Here is a 17231-nt window from a genome sequence, read left to right as displayed (position 1 = left end):
GAGAATACAGGTGAATTGCATCTGGTCTCTGGTAGTGCTTTCACGGTCTGATTGTCAGGATTTGTTAACACACACACACTATGACTCGGTGTGAAATTGTAGGAGCGTGGCTGTTGACGGCAGAAGTTTGTCTGAGTGGAGTTACCCCCGTGTCAATCTCCCTGCTTCCTCCCTCTTTCTCCTCCTCCTCCCTGGCGGCGTACGGTCCAAGCGTGCGCTGCGAAAGGTGAACTCTCAGTCTGCTGTGGATAAATTATGTGTGACACGTTTAGCTGCGCTGCCTTATATGGAGCCCGGTGTATCCGAATACAGTAGGGGCTCTGCCAAGAGGGAAGAGGAGGGAGAACAAGTGAGCGAGCGAGGGAGGGAGTGAAGGACAGGGAGGGAGGGAGGGAGGAGGAGGAGGAGGAGGAGGAAGGGGCAGGGACGTGAGGGAGTGAAAGAGAGAGGAGTGCCGCGAAGCAAAGCATGAGGTTTTCACTTTCCGTTCTCCCCTCAGCAGCAGTCAGATGAGTCCTTGCAGAGATACAGTAAGTCTTTGCTGTTTACAGAGTGTGTGTGTGTGTGTGTGTGAGAGAGTGTGTGTGTGGTGACTTTGTGTGTGTTTGGACTTGTCCCTGTGTATGTACTTTGCTTTGTTCTGCCGTAACGCTTTCACATTTTTTATTCACCATCTGGATGTAAGTGTGATGCATTCGTTCCTGTCCCTGCTGCTTTGTGTGTGTGTGTGTGTGTGTGTGTGTTCACATGCAGATGGACACTGTGCTGAACTGCTACTGTGTTGTTGTGTGAGGGAGGATGGTTTTATGTGGAAAGGAGCAGACAAAAGAATGGAGAACATTTGTGTTTAACGTTACGCAGAGTTGCACACACACACATGCACACTAACACACACACACACACACAGAGGCTGACACACATTCCCTCTCCTCACAGTCTGCCGTCTCTGTCTCTCTACGCTGACAGTCCCTGTCGTCTGACTCCTACTGGTAACGCCGCAACTACATATACGCAATTCACAGTTATGGATGAATGAAGGCACGCGCAATCACGCACACACACAGGCATACAGGCACAATCTGAAGCACACACACTTACACGTATGAACGCCCATACACTTCCTCTGTATAATGACAGGACTTGTGATGTTTACACGAGTGCTGCCCTCCGGAAATGATTAAACTCCCCGTGTTACCCACGCCGTCTGCGCCTGTCTGACACACTAACACACACAGGCATCAACACACACACACACACTCACACACACACAATATATACAGGATACATTTATACTAGTATGCTACAAATGAAAATTCTACAATGAAGTTAAAGAAAGACTCTTAGTCACTTTAGTATTCCCTCTTTTCCACTGTGTGTGTGTGTGAGGTCTAAAGGCGTATGCAGACGATGATGTGGTGTATTTGTCTGCTTTCATGAATCTGATCACACTTTCAGACGGAATTTATGATCTAATCTGATATTTGTGAAGTCATGATTTACAAATCTGACACCGCCAAAGACACCGCCTCTGTGTGTGTGTGTGTAGTTCCTCTGTTGTCTGACGTGCCCTCGCTCTTCTTCACACACACTTCACCGACACCTCTGCCTCACGTTCGCAGTCTCAGTTCCTCGCTCCTCCCACTCTTTTATCTCTCCCTCCTATTATTCTCTCTCTTTCTCCGGCTGACTTTTCTTCTTTGGCTCTCGGCGGTTCTGGGGTAAAAAAAAACAAAAGGAGAAGAAGAAGAAGAAAAAGAAGAAGCCTCTGCAGATCAGAGCTGGCAGATCTACAAGGTCATTAGAGTATAGAGCAGCTCCAGCACAGAGGCACTCGGATACATACTGAATATCACAGCACGCAAGAACAACTGTGAGCCAGAGAGGGAGGGAGGGAGGGAGGGAGGGAGGGAGAGAGACTGAGAGCGAGGGACACCTACACAGAGAGAGGGAGGGAGAGGCAGAGAGAGAGAGCGAGCGAGCGCGAGAGAGAGGGAGAGGGAGAGAGAGCGAGCGAGCGCGAGAGAGAGGGAGAGGGAGGGAGAGAGAGAGAGAGAGGGAGGTAGAGAGACTGAGAGCGCGGGACACCTACACAGAGAGAGAAAGACAGCGAGGGACACCTACTCGAAGAGAGGGAGGGAGAGCTAGAGGGAGGGAGAGCGAGAGAGGGACACACAAGAGAGAGAGGGAGAGAAAGAGGGAGGGAGAGAAAGAGACTGAGAGCGAGGGACACCTACACCGAGAGAGGGAGGGAGAGAAAGAGGGACACACAAGAGAGAGAGGGAGAGAGAAACTGAGCGAGGGACACCTACACAGAGAGAGAGGGAGAGAGAGAGAGCGAGAGAGAGCGAGAGAGAGAGAGAGTGCCAGCCCTTGATTAAAAGAAGGAACATGTCCCTCCCCCCACCTTCTCTCTTTCTTCTCATCCCTCTGCTGATCGGTCCTTTGGAGGCGATGTCATCTCCACTGTCACTGAGCAGACACGGGACAGTGTGTAGAATGCAGAATGAGCGGCATGTGTGTTGTGACGGACGTGCTTAAAGACGCGAAGATGCCTTCACCCTGACCTATATTATTAAATTAGGCAGGAAAATAACAACCAGGCTGGACGCTGTGATCCAGGTGAAGGCGAGTTGCTCCGTATGTCTACACTCAGATAAAACTTTAGATTATTAGACTGAATCGATTATCATGTAAATCAAAGTCAGTCCCCTCCACGTGTTTCGGCTTCATGGGGCGATGATGGCGTGCATGTAACTGACCCAGCGTGGCTCCGTGGCTTTGGGGCGAGGAGTGAATCAGCGCTGAGCTTGTAACCGACAGGGAGATTGCCAGACAAATGGTTGGGCGGAGTCCTGCGAGGACATCCATCCATTACGGGTCATTTGGGCGAGTGGCAAAAATCACGGCGAGTCACTCGATGGCGCGTGATGGCCGTTTTCCCCACCGTCTGCAAAGCTGTCACCGGACTAATGCACACCAATGGAAGATGTAATCTATAGTAAATACAGTTGGCTCCACAGAGGAGCCCTCTGTGATTTCCACAGATTAAGGTGTCAAACTGAATCACTGCTCACAGACAGCTGAGGAGTGCAGATTATCCCAAGTCAGGAATTCTTCACTTTCCCTCGGTTGTGATTCAGACAGCCCATCACCCACGGTTTCTTTCCGGCATGCATTCACTCCTCTGGTATTTCCTGATTCGATCCAAAATAACGCTCCACTGCCGAAGGCCAAATCATCATCATTTTCACTAGTGAGCCTCGTAATCGTCAACACTGTTTATCGCTTAAGCTTTTCAGCTCCTGGGCTTCTTTCTATTCAGTGATCGTCTCCTCTCAAGGATTTTCTAGTGTCATGAATCCTTCCTGTTTTGTGTGTGTGTGTGTGTGTGTGTCTCATTACATGCTGACTACCTGGTGCCTGAGCCTCCCTCTGTGTGCAGCCACATGGCCGCCCCTCCACACGTCCGTCTCTGTCCTTTCAGTTCAAGTCTGAACCGTCATCGTCCCAATCTGTCTGCGTCTTGGCTCTCAGACGGCCTCTAGATAAGCACGTTTGCAAGAGAGAGAGAGAGACAGAGTCGGTGCGGTAGAAGGAAGAACGTCTCTCTCTCTCTCTTTCTCCGTGTGTGTGTGTGTGTGTGTGTGTGTGTGTGTGTGTGTGTTTGTGTTTGACTTTTTCCTTCTGATAAAGGTCCAGAGCTTCAAATGTCACATGCCGAGTTGTAAATTCACTCGAGGGAGCATTTTCAAAGTGGGAAACCTACTTTTTGTCACTGTCATCTGCAGGGAGCCAGATGACACCTCTTACAGCTGGGATGACTCCTATCTCCTATCTCCTATCTCCTACTCCCTTTCTCTCTCTATATCTGTCTCGCTGTCATTTTTCTTTACGTCTCTGCCTGTCTGACTCTCTCCCCATGTATATCTCAAGCCACCCTCCCTCCCTCCTTCCCACACACACACACACAGTCACACTCTCGCCCCCATTGTTATTCCTGGGAGGAGCAGACTGGTCTGGCAGTGGGTGAGTTTATGTCCATGAACTCAGTGACACCGTTGCTGCCGCTGCATTACACCACACAGGCACAGGCACAGGCGGCACCGGGTCGCCTCGCTGCAGCAGAGCAAAGATAGGTGCAGCGTTCACACAATGCATGCAGCCGACTCTGCACAACGCACACTTACATGTGTAACGTCATCACTGCGTTCCTATTAACGTATAACTGTCTCCTCTCTTTTCCTGCCTCCTTCCCTTCCCTCCCCCCCTCCCCTGCTCTATGTTCATGTCAGGCTGTTTAAACACTTGCCCTGATATCACTGTGCAGACGACAGCTTACACACGTGCCACTTGACTGCCCTCGCCGTCTCTGCTCCCCTCTGTTTGTCTTACAGCTGGGAGGAGGGGACTCATGGATTGCGCGTGCTTATGTGTGTGAAAGAGAGCGAGAGAGAGAGAGAGAGAGAGTTGATGTGGTGCATATGCATACATATTATTCAAACCCTCGTGTTCTGAATATAAATGCACTGACTGACCTTCCATTCATCTTTGCAGTTATGTACTGTATCTTCTGCCGACGAGGCAGATCTGCTGTGTCATGCTTTGTAGTCAATAATGCGTGTCTGTGTGTGTGTCTGTGTGTGTGTGTGTGTGTATCACTGGCCATGGGATGAGGTCTAAAATTACCCTGATGGTACAATCTGAGGAAATATCGTGGTAATGGAGTAGTTTACAGTTTCAGCATGGCCGGCGCTCGCTCTTAAGATGTTGATCCAGATCTGAGGCCGCAGCACATACTCCACATGGGTGGGACCTGTTTGATAGCTCCACTCCGTTTTATAAATATGCCTGTTCCCCGGAGTGTTTCAGCTCTTTAATCTTCCCTAGATGTCCTTCACCCTCTGCTTCTTATGGGAAGGGAAAGCTTTTATAGTGACTCGATATAGACACACACACACACACGCACACAATGTTTTCCTTTGTCTTAATTTGTTCCACGCCGAAATGGGAAACTTACCAGCACCCATTAGCGGCTATGATCAGTTTGTCACGATAAGGAACGTTGGCCGACAAATTTGGCAAATTTGCAGTTTGCACGATTCACTTTCAGGCTGCTGTTATTGTGTCAGAATCGTCTCAGGATGAAATGAGAATTCTGTTCAAACACAGCATTCTGTTTGCAGTTACATCATAGATTGTTTCTGTAGCTTTGTTGTGCGTTTCAGGGAGCTCATTTGTCCGCTAACCTGTGGCTCTGCAGTGCCATAAGTCACAATTAAACAAGTTTCTATGCAAAGAGCAGCCTGTGGATTTCCAGGAGAAAGAAATACTGCATATAGCACGAGCTCAAAGTAAACAGCTTTGTAGGAAAGTGGAAGTGCCAGCAGCCCCGTGATGGCGACCTAACCCACCTGCTGAGATCTGAGCTCAACCAAAGCAGCGTCCAGATAACCAGAATCTGTGTTAGAGTAAATGTAGATATTTGTCTGTTTTGATTAGTATTTTGCTGTTTCGTTTGTATTCATGGGAGATGCATAGAATCCTCTTGTGTACGGCTGCACTAACGATTGCGGCCACTAGTCTTAAATTGCCGCACGGCTCAGGGCTGTTCCCCTTTGCCTCGGCTTGGCTATTAACCACTGATGGATATGCGATCTTGTTTTTTTTTTACATATTATATTACTGCAGCAAGCAACATATTTCCTTACGGGTCATAAACAAACAGCGTTCGCATGAAGCATTTAGTCACCAGTCAGCTGTTTTATACGCGCGCACACATACACACACACACGCACACACAAAGTCATTGCAAGCAGCTGTCTGCAAGCTCAAACATAAAGTGAAAGAAGCAAATAGCAGCAACAGAGTCCATTACACGCTGAGGCTGTTTTTATATGAGCAGTGATTTAATAACATGTCGTGTGCTGCAGTTACAGGCTCATTAGCCAGTGCAAACACAGCTAACGTACGGATGTTCATTAGTCGTACGGACTCTTTCACGACTTCCCGCGTTAGCTCCTAACCCCTCAGAGTTGTCATTGTTTGTTTGGTTCTTAAGTCACACACAATATCTGAATGTAACTGTATTAAATCATAACACTGAGCCGGGCCTCAGGAATGAAGGAGGTCATGTGGTGAACAGCAAAGAGAGAGAGACAGGTGGTGGTGGAGTCAAGGTCTCAGGGAAATGTCATGTCAGATGTTTGCCGGGAGGAAGCTGACTAGTTTGAAGCCGGTGATGAGATTAAGCAGGAAATGGAACTCTCAGATGCTACAAAGTGATAGAAGAGTTTGACTTCTACGGCTTGGCGATGTCCCGTGACAATGCGTCACCTCAGCAACCTGCTCTAACCTCGTTAGCGGCGCGTCTAAAAGGCGTTGGAGCTCACATTTCACAGAGGCCGTTTTTGAGAACTTGATGCCTTTCATATGATTTGCCGTAAAAAAAAAAAAAAGCCATGACATCGTGCTGGAACAGACACCGTTAACCAATTTGCCCTTGCTTTTGAACACGGAATTTGGTAGATGTGACCTTGCAGCACATTAACGTGGCGCTGCAGCAGAAGGAGAGAGCGGGGAGACGGAGGGGAGAGGGGTAGGGAGGGGAGGGGAAGGGGAGGGGGGCAGAGATGGCGAGCCGAATGAAACGAGGACAGCGACTATTAAAAGACGAGGCGAAGTTGTTTGCGCCACGTGATACCCCGAGCGCAACTCTCCGAGAAGAGGAGCAGATTTTTGGCGAGGGTGGGAGGGGGGAGGGAAACACAAAAGGGAGGAGAAGAAGAAGGAGAAGAAGAAGATCAGCTGCGGATAAATGATGAGGGATGAGACGTGTCAAGATTCAATCACGCGGGAATGTGGCTGAAACAGAACGTGTTTCCTCTTCCCCCTCTCCTCTCCTCTCCTCTCCACTCTCTACCTCCTCACCAAACGGTTGTCATGAAACCCTGTGGGTGAGCTCGGCGTGATCCAGGGGAAGAATCCGTTAAATGACTGTTGCTGTGATTCCTTCCGTGTTGTCTTCACCTCCCTCCATTACTTTTCACTCAAAGATTGACACCGACACACCGAGGACAAACTTTCACACGGTTCTCTCACTTTCCTCACCAAATTCTCCAACGTTTCTCCAACCTTGTCCATTTTCGACACGTCCACTCGTTCACAGAAAGCCGTCGCCACGAATGACAAGTAGTGAGCCTTCTCTGCAGTAACGAGCCGCGGCCGGTTGCGTCTTCGCCGCGCCGCAGAGGGAAACGTGTTGATTTAGAGGAGCTGTTATTTCCGTCACATAATGAGTCTTTTACTGTTTATAAGCCACACTTCAGCTCCCTCTCTGTCTGCCGTCCGTCTGCCAGCAGGGGAGGGAGCGGCGCTTTAGGTAAGTGGCCAGTAATGAACATTTCTGATGCAGGGGAGAACGCTCGACTCCTCGCAAAATGACTCCTTCATTTTTCTCATCAAATATCCTGCGCTGGTTTTTTCTTGTAAGTAAGTGATTGCGATTCAATGTTCAAATTATATCTGCGTGTGAAATCTATCTTTTTTGAAGACGCACACCTACTAATGGAGCGCACAAAGATGTGTTTTAATAAAGTGGAACACAGTTGGAGCGTTTTTCTTTCGTTCAACCAGAAGGATTGAATGAAAGAAAACCTGTAATTAAAGTCCAACATGGCTCGTTTGCTCATAAATAGTTGTTTTGGATAAGACTTTGCCGAAGGAAAAAAGTTTGAGATGCACAGAGTAAAGTGTGAGTTTCAGCTGCACGGTTCAACGAATCAAACCGTTTTAATTAGACACGGTTTGCAGCGAGTTCCTCTTTTTATAAATGCAGACTTTCTATCCTCTAATTCTCATCTGGTGATATAATTAGAGGCTCGTACGTGGCAGAATTTGATCGGCTCGTGACGACGCCAGCTATAATTGGAGGGCCGTTGGCCTTGGCGGAGGTATGCTGCCGCTCTCCCTCCCCTGTCTCCTCGCCTGGTACCTGCCACCTTGTTTTCCCCTGCCTCTTCCTCTTCCTCTGTCACCGCCTCACCCCTCCCTCCCCGTCCCCGATGCTCCTGTCAGTATAAAGGGCAGCTCAGGTCGTATATAGATGATATCCCGGTCAGCTGGTGATGCGGTGTAATATGAACCCTCCAGCATCTGCTCTTTGCTGCTGCACTCAGCGCCCTTTAACCTCTCGCATTACTGGATTTCGCCCCCTTCCTTGCCGTTCTCCTACTCTTTTCCGTCTCTGGTGCATTTTTGCGTATATGGAGGCCCTGATCTGTCTGACCTGTTGGATAAACCTTGGCTGCAAAAATTACCTTTTTAAGTACTGTGTGTTCCCTAAAGCCCCTGACATACTACAGGAGAATTGAAATCCTAATCTGGAGCCCTTTTGGTTTGGAATTTGGAGTAGTTGAGGAATGTCTCCGCCGTCTGCTCGCCGCCTAAACAAACACAGAGTTTTTCAGCGATAGACAGAAAAATACGAGAGAAGATCGGCCCTGTTACAGATCAAATTACTCTATTGAGCAATTATGTTTTTAGAGAAAATGATTTCCTCTTACTTCTGAGCAAGCCTTGGCGGCCCCCCTCTGCCTCTACTCGCTCTAGAAGTCATCCAAGGTGAATAAATGGCTCCCGTGCTCTCCCCTCTCTGCTCCTGTTCACTCTTTTCTCTCTCTCTCTCTCTCTCTCTCTCTCCCTCCCTCTCTCTCTCCCTCCCTCTCTCTCTCCCTCTCCCTATTGCTCTCAGATGTTGTGCTGAATTTGGCTTGCATTTCTATCGGCATGCCTTGCACCGACTGCAAAACATACTTGCCATCGTTCCTACACACACACACACACACACACACATGAACGCACGCAGGCACGCAGGCACGCAGGCACGCAGGCACGCACACACACACACACACACACACACACACACACACACACACACACACACACACACATATACTCCACACGTGTGGCACAGGCACATCCCAAGCCCTCTACATGAACATCATTAAATCATTCCAACTTAATAAACTCCTGTGTGTGTGTGTGTGTGTGTGTGTGTGTGTGTGTGTGTAAAGTCGTCTGAACAGTCAGGTATGTTCGAAGCCCGGCCGTGCTAAATCTGTGTGTTTTTCCTGGAGAGGTGTCGCAGGCATGAAATTATCCCGAGTTTCGCCAAAGGACTGGCCCCGGTTTTAGCTGAGGGATTAACGCGGGGATCAGGTGGCTCTCTTTAAAGAGGAGACACATGAACCCCGGTCACACTCTGAGCGTTACACACTCCGCTCTGTGCTACCGCCGTGTCAACAGGCAGAGCTGCTCAGGAGGGGAAGGAAAATGTTTGGCCTGGATTTCATTATGTTTAGCATTAGAGATCATCATATACTTTTAATGGGGTATGTGCGTGCGTGTGTGTGTGTGAGAGGAGGTTGCTGGCATTGTGTAATATCCCCGGTCCAACTCCGTCTCCTCTCCCAACAGTTATTACCTTGGCTGGCTGATCTGATGGTTTAATAATATCTCCTGCCTCTGGCTACGGGAAATGGCCACATGCATTATTCACACATGCTAAGATGCTTATTGATGACTCATTTATTTATATATTTTTGCAACAGTCGAGTCATTTCTCACATTTTCAGCCCGTCGTTCCAATCCCCTGCTTTGACGTGAGACTCGTCTAATTACTCTCTGTCTCTCTCTGTCGCTCTCTCACTCTCTCACTTGTTCCACGCGTGCATCTTATAGAAGTATTGTGTGAAAATACAAACTTTATTTTATAGATTATAAACTGAGTCTCTGTCAACTTCTTCTTCTTCTTCTGCGAAATTCTTGGCTTGACCATGCGTGCTGCTTTTGCCAAATGAATTTTCTAATTTCTGGCCCCTAAAACTGCAACATTCATTACAAGAAAGCATTCAGAGGGCACAAACCTCTGCAGAGGCCAAATATTTCTCTCTAAGCTGCAGTCATATCCAAAACACGCCTTTCTGTGTTCATCAGACATCCTTGACATTCAAAACCTCCCCTTAGTAACCTTAATATCTCTGTCTTTATTACTTGAGGACATATTCATGGAAATCGATGCTTCATTAGTAGCAGAACTATTCTGTCTTGAGCTCCTTAACTCTTAAAGATCCACTTAAGATTCACTTAAACTGTTTGTACTTCACTGAATCAGTATCAATAAAGGTCATATCTGAAGATGTATTTCTTAACACGTCTTCCAGATTGTAGGGATCCAGATCCAGATCCGGATCCAGTGGTAGACCGTGTGTGAAGGCTGGCTGTGCCGTATTTAGTCTCTGCTACCATCTAGTGGTTAACATTGCCAATGACATCTGAATGGTTGTCTATGGTCTTAAAAAATAATGTTAAACAAGGTTGCACGCAATTTCTTTGATTTGTCTTGCCATTATCTTGCTAATAGACACACACACACACACACACGCAAGGCAAACATGATATTGGTGGCGGAAATAAGGCAAGACGCGATCTCACACACACTCGACTTGAAGAAACGCGAAGAAAAACGCTTCAACAAATGTACAGTAACATTTAATAACAGTATGTCACCGAGGACAACAAGTAAAGCTTCAAATAACAAGAGTCTCAAAAACACAAGCCCCCGGACTCGCAGTGTGTCACATTGTCGTCTGTGCAAAGTGCTGCCTCACTACTGACTCACTTTCTTCATTACTGCGTCGCTGGTCTCAGTTTAACCCATCGTCCACTGTGAACTGATTGTGCGCAACACAGAAGTGTGATAGCGACTTATTAAGCATTAACCAAGGCAAAGTTACACAGTATTTATTCCTTCCACATATTTCCCTTTCTCCCTACCAATCACAGACTCATGGCCTCTGACAGTTGGTTCATTGGCCAAAATCTGGTATTTCGTTTGCATGAGAGAGGGAGCGAGAGAGAGACAAAGAGAGAGAGAGAGAGAGAGAGAGAGAGAGAGAGAGAGAGAGAGAGAGAGAGAGAGAGAGAGAATGTGAATTTTCTTGTATTTCTTATCCCTCTGAGAATAAGATTGAGTTTCAAACCTTTATCTTCATATTTGTAAGCACCACTCAAGCCACACATTTTTTATTCACCGCTGGTTTTGTATTATGTTTTCGGTAAAATTAGAATAAAGTCTGGAGAATTCTGGTTAATGGCCTTAGTGTCAATCATTCATCAGCTCAGCGATGACTCCCTGCTGAGTCATTCCTTTCCCTTTTTCATGATTTGTTCACTGTGGTAGAGGATGTTTGTGAACTCGGTCTGGTAAAAGCAACGTCACAATGCAGGAATGTTCTCCAAATATGGCCTAGTGCTCCTCTATGGGCGTTCCCTTTATAATGAATAATTGATAGGTTTATTCTTCAATCAGTCAGACTTGAGAGAACTTGCTGATGGAGCTTGAGTGTTGAGCAGAGCAGGAATATGCGGTCGGCCTCTGAGGGAGCCAGAAGTCAATACCGACCCACAGCATGAAACAGGGAAGGTATAAGACCTTTTGAGAAAAAGAGTTCAGATCAAAATTCATGTCTTTTACAGAATTTTTGTCGAGTTGTAAAATCTGCTGTTAAGGGATTGAACTACACGCAACAACAGGCGTGTTCTTCCTATGATGAGCAGCGTTCACCAGTTAGTATCCACGGCGACCTTTGAACGCAAGGAGAAGACCTTCCACAACCCTAAGAAATCAAGTAGTATGGGGAAAAATGTGTTCCTGGATTCAAACTGACACTCTCTCTCTCTCTCTCTCTCTCTCTGTCTCTTTCTCTCTCTCTCTCCCTGTGTACTTGCACACAAAAGTACACTTACACTCTGTAAGTGAAAGTGAAAAGCTGAACTTTTGTGCAGGGAAACATTATTTCAGAATTGCCCGTCCTTTTGTCTACTTGAAGAAAATTTCATCCGTATGGGAGAGAGAGAGAGACAGACAGACAGGGAGGCAGCAAGAATGAAAGAAATGGAGAGAAATAGAGACAGAGAGACGGACAGAAAAAGAGAGACAGAGAGAGAAAGAGACAGAAAGAGAGACAGAGAGTTATAGCGGAGGTCAGAATGTGAGTAAGAGTGGACAAATGTTGCCACTCCACATTTGATGCATTGGTAATGTTCTCTGGATTCTATTCCCAGTACCGCAGTCTGCCTGCCAGATACAGGGAGCCGGCCTGGCCCCTTGCTTTCGTCCGCACACACACACACACACACACACACACACAAACACACACACAGCTCAAAATATCAGCGTTTGGGTTCTAGAAGTAGTTCACCCCAGATGTGACTGCACCCGATAGGAGGAGAGAAGAGAATGTGACACATAAACAATCTGTGTGTGTGAACAAGGACCAGGTTCCCTCTCTCACTGTCCCATTCTGTCCTCGCTCAATTTGTCTTCCAAACATTTTGCCTTCGGGTTCCTCCTCTGCTTCTGCCACCACAGCCGAGGAGGAGGAGGGGGAGAAAGAGGAGGAGGAGGAGGTTGGTTGGTTGGTTGGTTGTGGCATAGGCAGCGTGTAGGAAAAGGCTCCGGATGCCAGGGTGCAGCGGGGCACACACACACACACACACCCACACACACACCCACACCCACACACACACACACACACACACACACACACACACACACACACACACAGCTGCAGGGGAAAATAAAAATGATCATAAATGGAGCCCAATCTAACAGAAAATAATTACAAAGCACAACCGCTTCCATTTGACCCGAGCGACACACGCTGGCTGACAGAAGAGAAGCAGAGAGGAACGACGGCCAGCCAATATTCATTTAATCAGTTTGTCTAATGTATCGTGAAAATATGTTCAGTGTCGCGTCTGAATGCAGAGAATTATGAGAGGGGGTTTATGAGGATTAGACAAAGTAACTCAACGCTTCAGGTGGAATGAAAACACTTTGCTCCCTCTCTGACCTCTGACCTTAACTGTGACGTGGTCGCCTCCGGCCGGAACAAGAGCAGGAGGAGTGTGTGCATAAGAGAGGGAGTGAGGCAGAGGAGGATGAAGAGTGTTCAGCATCTGATCTCTGCCTGTGATAATTATTGAGAAAACAAGGATAGCGATATACGCACACACACACACAGAGATATACTTAAAAGTACATTCACAATTTTCTTCCCGGCGTTCCCGTCTTCCTCTCTTCCTCGCCGTCTCCTCTTTACAGAAATCGTTCACGCCTGAACGCTGGAGCTTTACTGTTTGATGTGATTTTCCACTTGACAGCCTGGCAGCGTCTGTGCGGGCCGCTGCAGGAGCGTGCGGGAGAGACGATTTGAGACGATGAATGGGGAAACATGTGTGGAACTAAGTGTGTGTCGGAGTGTGTGTGTCGACCTCTGCGTGGCCCGTGTGTGTGTGTGTGTGTGTGTTAAACGCTGCTCCACTGACACTGTTCCCTCCTTTTCGCAGAGAGAAGTGCCTCCGTTCTCTGACCCCTGTGGCTGTTTGGCTCCAGTGAAGCAGCCTCCGCCTCTGTGCCTGTTAGCGTCTGCCGGAGTTTCCAGCCACACCGGGAGCGCCGGGCACGCCGACCCCATCCACTGAGCCAATCTCCACACTGCTGACACCTCCCTCCTCCTGTCACATCTCCCCATCCCCTCCACCCGGCCCTCCTCGGTGGAAAACCGGGGGCCGCTCCTCCCTCCTCTCCGGACAAATCCAGATACGGAGGACAGGCGGCTTTTTATCGCCGCCGGCGAGCGGAAGGAGATCGTTTCTTTTTGCCGCCCCTCCCCCACCCCCCCGCTACCTCCTCCTTCTCCTTCCTCTTCCTCCTCCTTCCTTTCTCCACTCCCTCCTGCAGCCTCGCATCTTTTCATCATGGGCCAACTCGATCGATAATGTGTTTTGCCATTCATCTCATCTGACAGTTCAGCTGAGGAAAAGAGGAGTGAGAGAGAAGAAGAGAGAGAAGGAGAGAGAGGGAGAGAGAGAGAGTGTGTGTGTTTGAGGAAGCGATTACAAAGCAAACCTCTGTGGCTGTCACCGGCCCAGGCCCTTGGTGACAGGAGGTGAAGGATTCTTATTACAGCCACAAACAGACACTTAGGATGGGCCGCAGGTGGTAGGCGAGTCCCAGGCCTCACAGCCCGACCCCCGGAGAAAGAGAGCCTCTTTAACGCCGCCGTCTTCCCATGTCCTTTCCTCATTCAATCTCATTTGTCCCAGCGTCATTACAAGCGTCCAGACACACACACGTAGCCGCAGCCGCCGGATCCCCCTCGCTCCCCGTCCAACATGGCGGTGAACCTGATGCCCATGCGTGACACCAAGTGGCTGACGCTGGAGGTTTGCCGGGAATTCCAGAGAGGGACGTGTTCGCGGCCGGACAGCGAGTGCAAGTTCGCCCACCCGGCCAAGAGCTGCCAAGTGGAAAACGGGAGAGTCATCGCCTGTTTCGACTCCCTAAAGGTGAGTGTCCCCCCCCGTACCATGGAAAGCTTGATTTTGGGAGTTTTGGGAATGCCAGGAGTTGTTGAGTATCAGGAAATGTTGTGGTGGAGGATCGGAAAGATTGATGCCGTCTTTCTGGACAGGGAAGAGGAGCGATTTTTACTTGCGAGTGAAATATTGTTTTGCACGCCTAACCACAGGGCTGAACTGTGATACGCGGAAGAATATGTATCTGTGTACATGGTGTGTATGTGTACATGGTGTGTATGTGTGTGTTTGTGTGTGTGTGTGTGTGTGTGTGTGTGTGTGTGTGTGTATGTGTGTGTGTGTGCCTTGGTAATAGGAGATGACGCTTTAATTGCTCCAACATCTGTGAATCAGACTCACAGTTTCCCTCGGCGGTTCATAACTTTAGAGCAGTGCTGTTGGTTGGCACGAGTTGTGTGTGTGTGTCACATCAACAGGCTGAATGAGAAGTATACATACTGTAGAAGTAGGCCAGCGTGCTGTGTAGTCCCTGTGTGTGTGTGTGTGTGTGTGTGTGAGAGTGTTGCAGCTGTACGTCTGTGTGTTATTTCGAGGTCATGCAGCACAGTGGGGTGTTTCTCAGAAAGGCTCTGTAATTTACTGTCTATTTCTGCCCTGGCACCAAGACAACACACTCCCACCACGCAGCTCCACTCCCTCAGAGGACGGGGAAGGGAAAAACTCAAACTGGAGAGAGAGAGATAGAGAGAGGAAGAGGGAAATAGCTTCAGAAGAGGAAGGAGCCACGACAGAACGTTGTAATCCGCGTGTAGGAGAGGAAAGTTTGTGCTCAATTCTGATTTTCCTGAGCCAGATTTGATCTTTTGGTGGCGATGGCTCCATGGCTCCATGGCTGATCTGCTTCTGGCACAGCAGAGGTTCCAGAAGCATAAGCAAGTGGTCCGATCTGATAATAAGATAATCAGATTTGGTTTGTTCACACTGCCTCGGAGGAAAATCTGATCTGAGTCACAAGAAATCGAGTTTAAGGCCTTTCAGCTTTTAGTTTACATAAAAATGAGACGAAGAAGGAGAAAACAAACCTCACTGTGTTCCATTGAGTGATTGTGTCAAGTAGCTGTGAGGAGGAGAAGGATCGTTTGTTTGTTTGTTTCTTAGCCGGCGTCTAGAAAGTAAAAGTAATCAGCTGATGTTTGAGGTCGAGTCTGGGAAAAGAACTCGGAACATTCCAGATGCTGATCTGAATCCTGGAAAAAAACTTTGAGGTGATTTATCAACATGGTGACATCGTGGCGTCGCTCCATGTTTCCTTATCAGTTTTTCTTCCAAAGTAATTGCAGCAATTCCAATAGAAATCTCACGTTTATCCCCAGGACAGATGCAGCTCGGCGCGAATCTGTATGATCCAGAATAAAGAGATTAAGTTCATAAAGTCCGGTTTTGTAAAGAAATGCTTGAAATCATCAAAACATAATCAGAACAGTAAAATAATATGATTTAATACTGAATTCTAATTGGATATGCCAACATGTTTAGCACCTCTTAACGCCCCTAACAACCATGGAGTAATGTGTTGAGATCACATTTGTGGTGTGTGTGTGTGTGTGTGTGTGTGTGTGTGTGTGTGTGCAGTTCCTCCTTGTTATAAAGATTCATCACTGTCTCTCATTATCCCAAAGCTTTGCCCTGGAGCTGGGTCGTACTGTTTGTGTGTGTGTGTGTGTGTGTGTGTTCCCCTCTCAGGTGGGCACAGATTGTTGTGTTCCTCTCCAGCCGTGTTCTGCTTGTGTCCTGTAATTTGCCTCCTATCTGATTGGCACCACAGGGTGTTATTCAGCGTAACCGGAGCCCCCGCGGCTCAGAGTCAGTCAGGCCGGCCCGGGGCCAAGTCCTCGCATGGCTTCTTACAGGGGGGGGGGGTTCTCTCCTGTTATTACTGTTCTACGGGCCGCTCGGCTGGAGCTGGGACGGGTCAGGGCGGTTCTGGTCGGGTACAGGCACAGGCAGGGATGGAGGAGGAGAGGAGGGGAGGAGAGGAGGGGAGGGAATGTGCGAGGAAGCGTGTAGCTCCAGAAACCTGCTCCGGGGTGTTGCCGGGGCATTCCAGCGTCTGCCTCCCCCCGGTTTCGCCCTGACAGAATGATCGATCTGCTTTATCCGTGGACGAATGCGTAACGCGCAGCTCGTTGGATGCAGCAGAGGGGATCTGGGATTGGGAAGGACGGCCAGCGGGATGCGGAGGGTGGTACAGGCCTGGCACTCCAGGAAGATTTGTCATGCCACAGCGATCCTCATTCTTCAGAAATGCAGGCCAGGGAAGGAAGGCAAAGACATAAAACTCCATATTGGTCGCTCTCTTCTGTATTCACACACATTCTTCCCTTTCCTCAGACGTCTACCTTTTCTCTCCCCACGTATCTTTTATCTTTCAGACACTGATTCTGTCCTCGTCTGCTGAGGCGTTTGTCATACTTTCCCTTTTGTCTGCTATAGGCTTCATTCTTCCACATTCCCTCTGTTGTCTCCAAATCAAAAAGAGAGAAAGGTGTTTGCCAGCACTGAAGGCAGTGGAAAGTTCCATGTGATGGGGTAAGAGGGAGAGAGAGAGAGAGAGGCTAGCAGGAAATGAGTCACGGCTGCGTGGGATTGGCTGATGTGACAGAGACCTGACCCTCCATCAGTCAAGACCGGGACAGATGGAACCATCAGGATGCACCGCCGAACTTTACAATTCATTCGGCGTTTAGTCATTGGAAGTAATTGAAGGAGGTCAGATGGTCAGTTCATGCATTGATTCTGTCTTAGCTGTAAAAAAAACTAAAAAATCTGCAGCAGGCGATAATTAGATG

General features: G+C 48.3%; 1 protein-coding gene across 5 annotated transcripts in view; it reads left to right on the top strand.

Annotated features, from left to right (window-relative positions):
- LOC142995407 (muscleblind-like protein 1) overlaps positions 1–17231 on the top strand; it is a 59097-nt gene that overhangs the window by 6322 nt on the left and 35544 nt on the right. For 4 of the 5 annotated variants that reach the window (XM_076146439.1, XM_076146438.1, XM_076146436.1 and 1 more), the window contains exons 1-2: positions 439–530; positions 13411–14412. In XM_076146439.1, coding sequence (XP_076002554.1) covers positions 14239–14412 — 174 coding nt within the window. In that variant the 5' untranslated portion in view covers positions 439–530; positions 13411–14238. Of the gene's footprint in view, positions 1–438; positions 531–13410; positions 14413–17231 lie in introns of those variants that run through there. The other variant, XM_076146437.1, reaches the window with a different exon arrangement.

This window comes from Genypterus blacodes, unplaced genomic scaffold (genome assembly GCF_046128005.1).
Source record: "Genypterus blacodes isolate CSIRO-AG114 ecotype Tasmania unplaced genomic scaffold, CSIRO-AGI_Gbla_v1 ptg000032l_1, whole genome shotgun sequence".
Lineage (NCBI taxonomy): Eukaryota > Metazoa > Chordata > Actinopteri > Ophidiiformes > Ophidiidae > Genypterus > Genypterus blacodes.
This window is presented reverse-complemented; position numbering and strand designations above follow the sequence as displayed.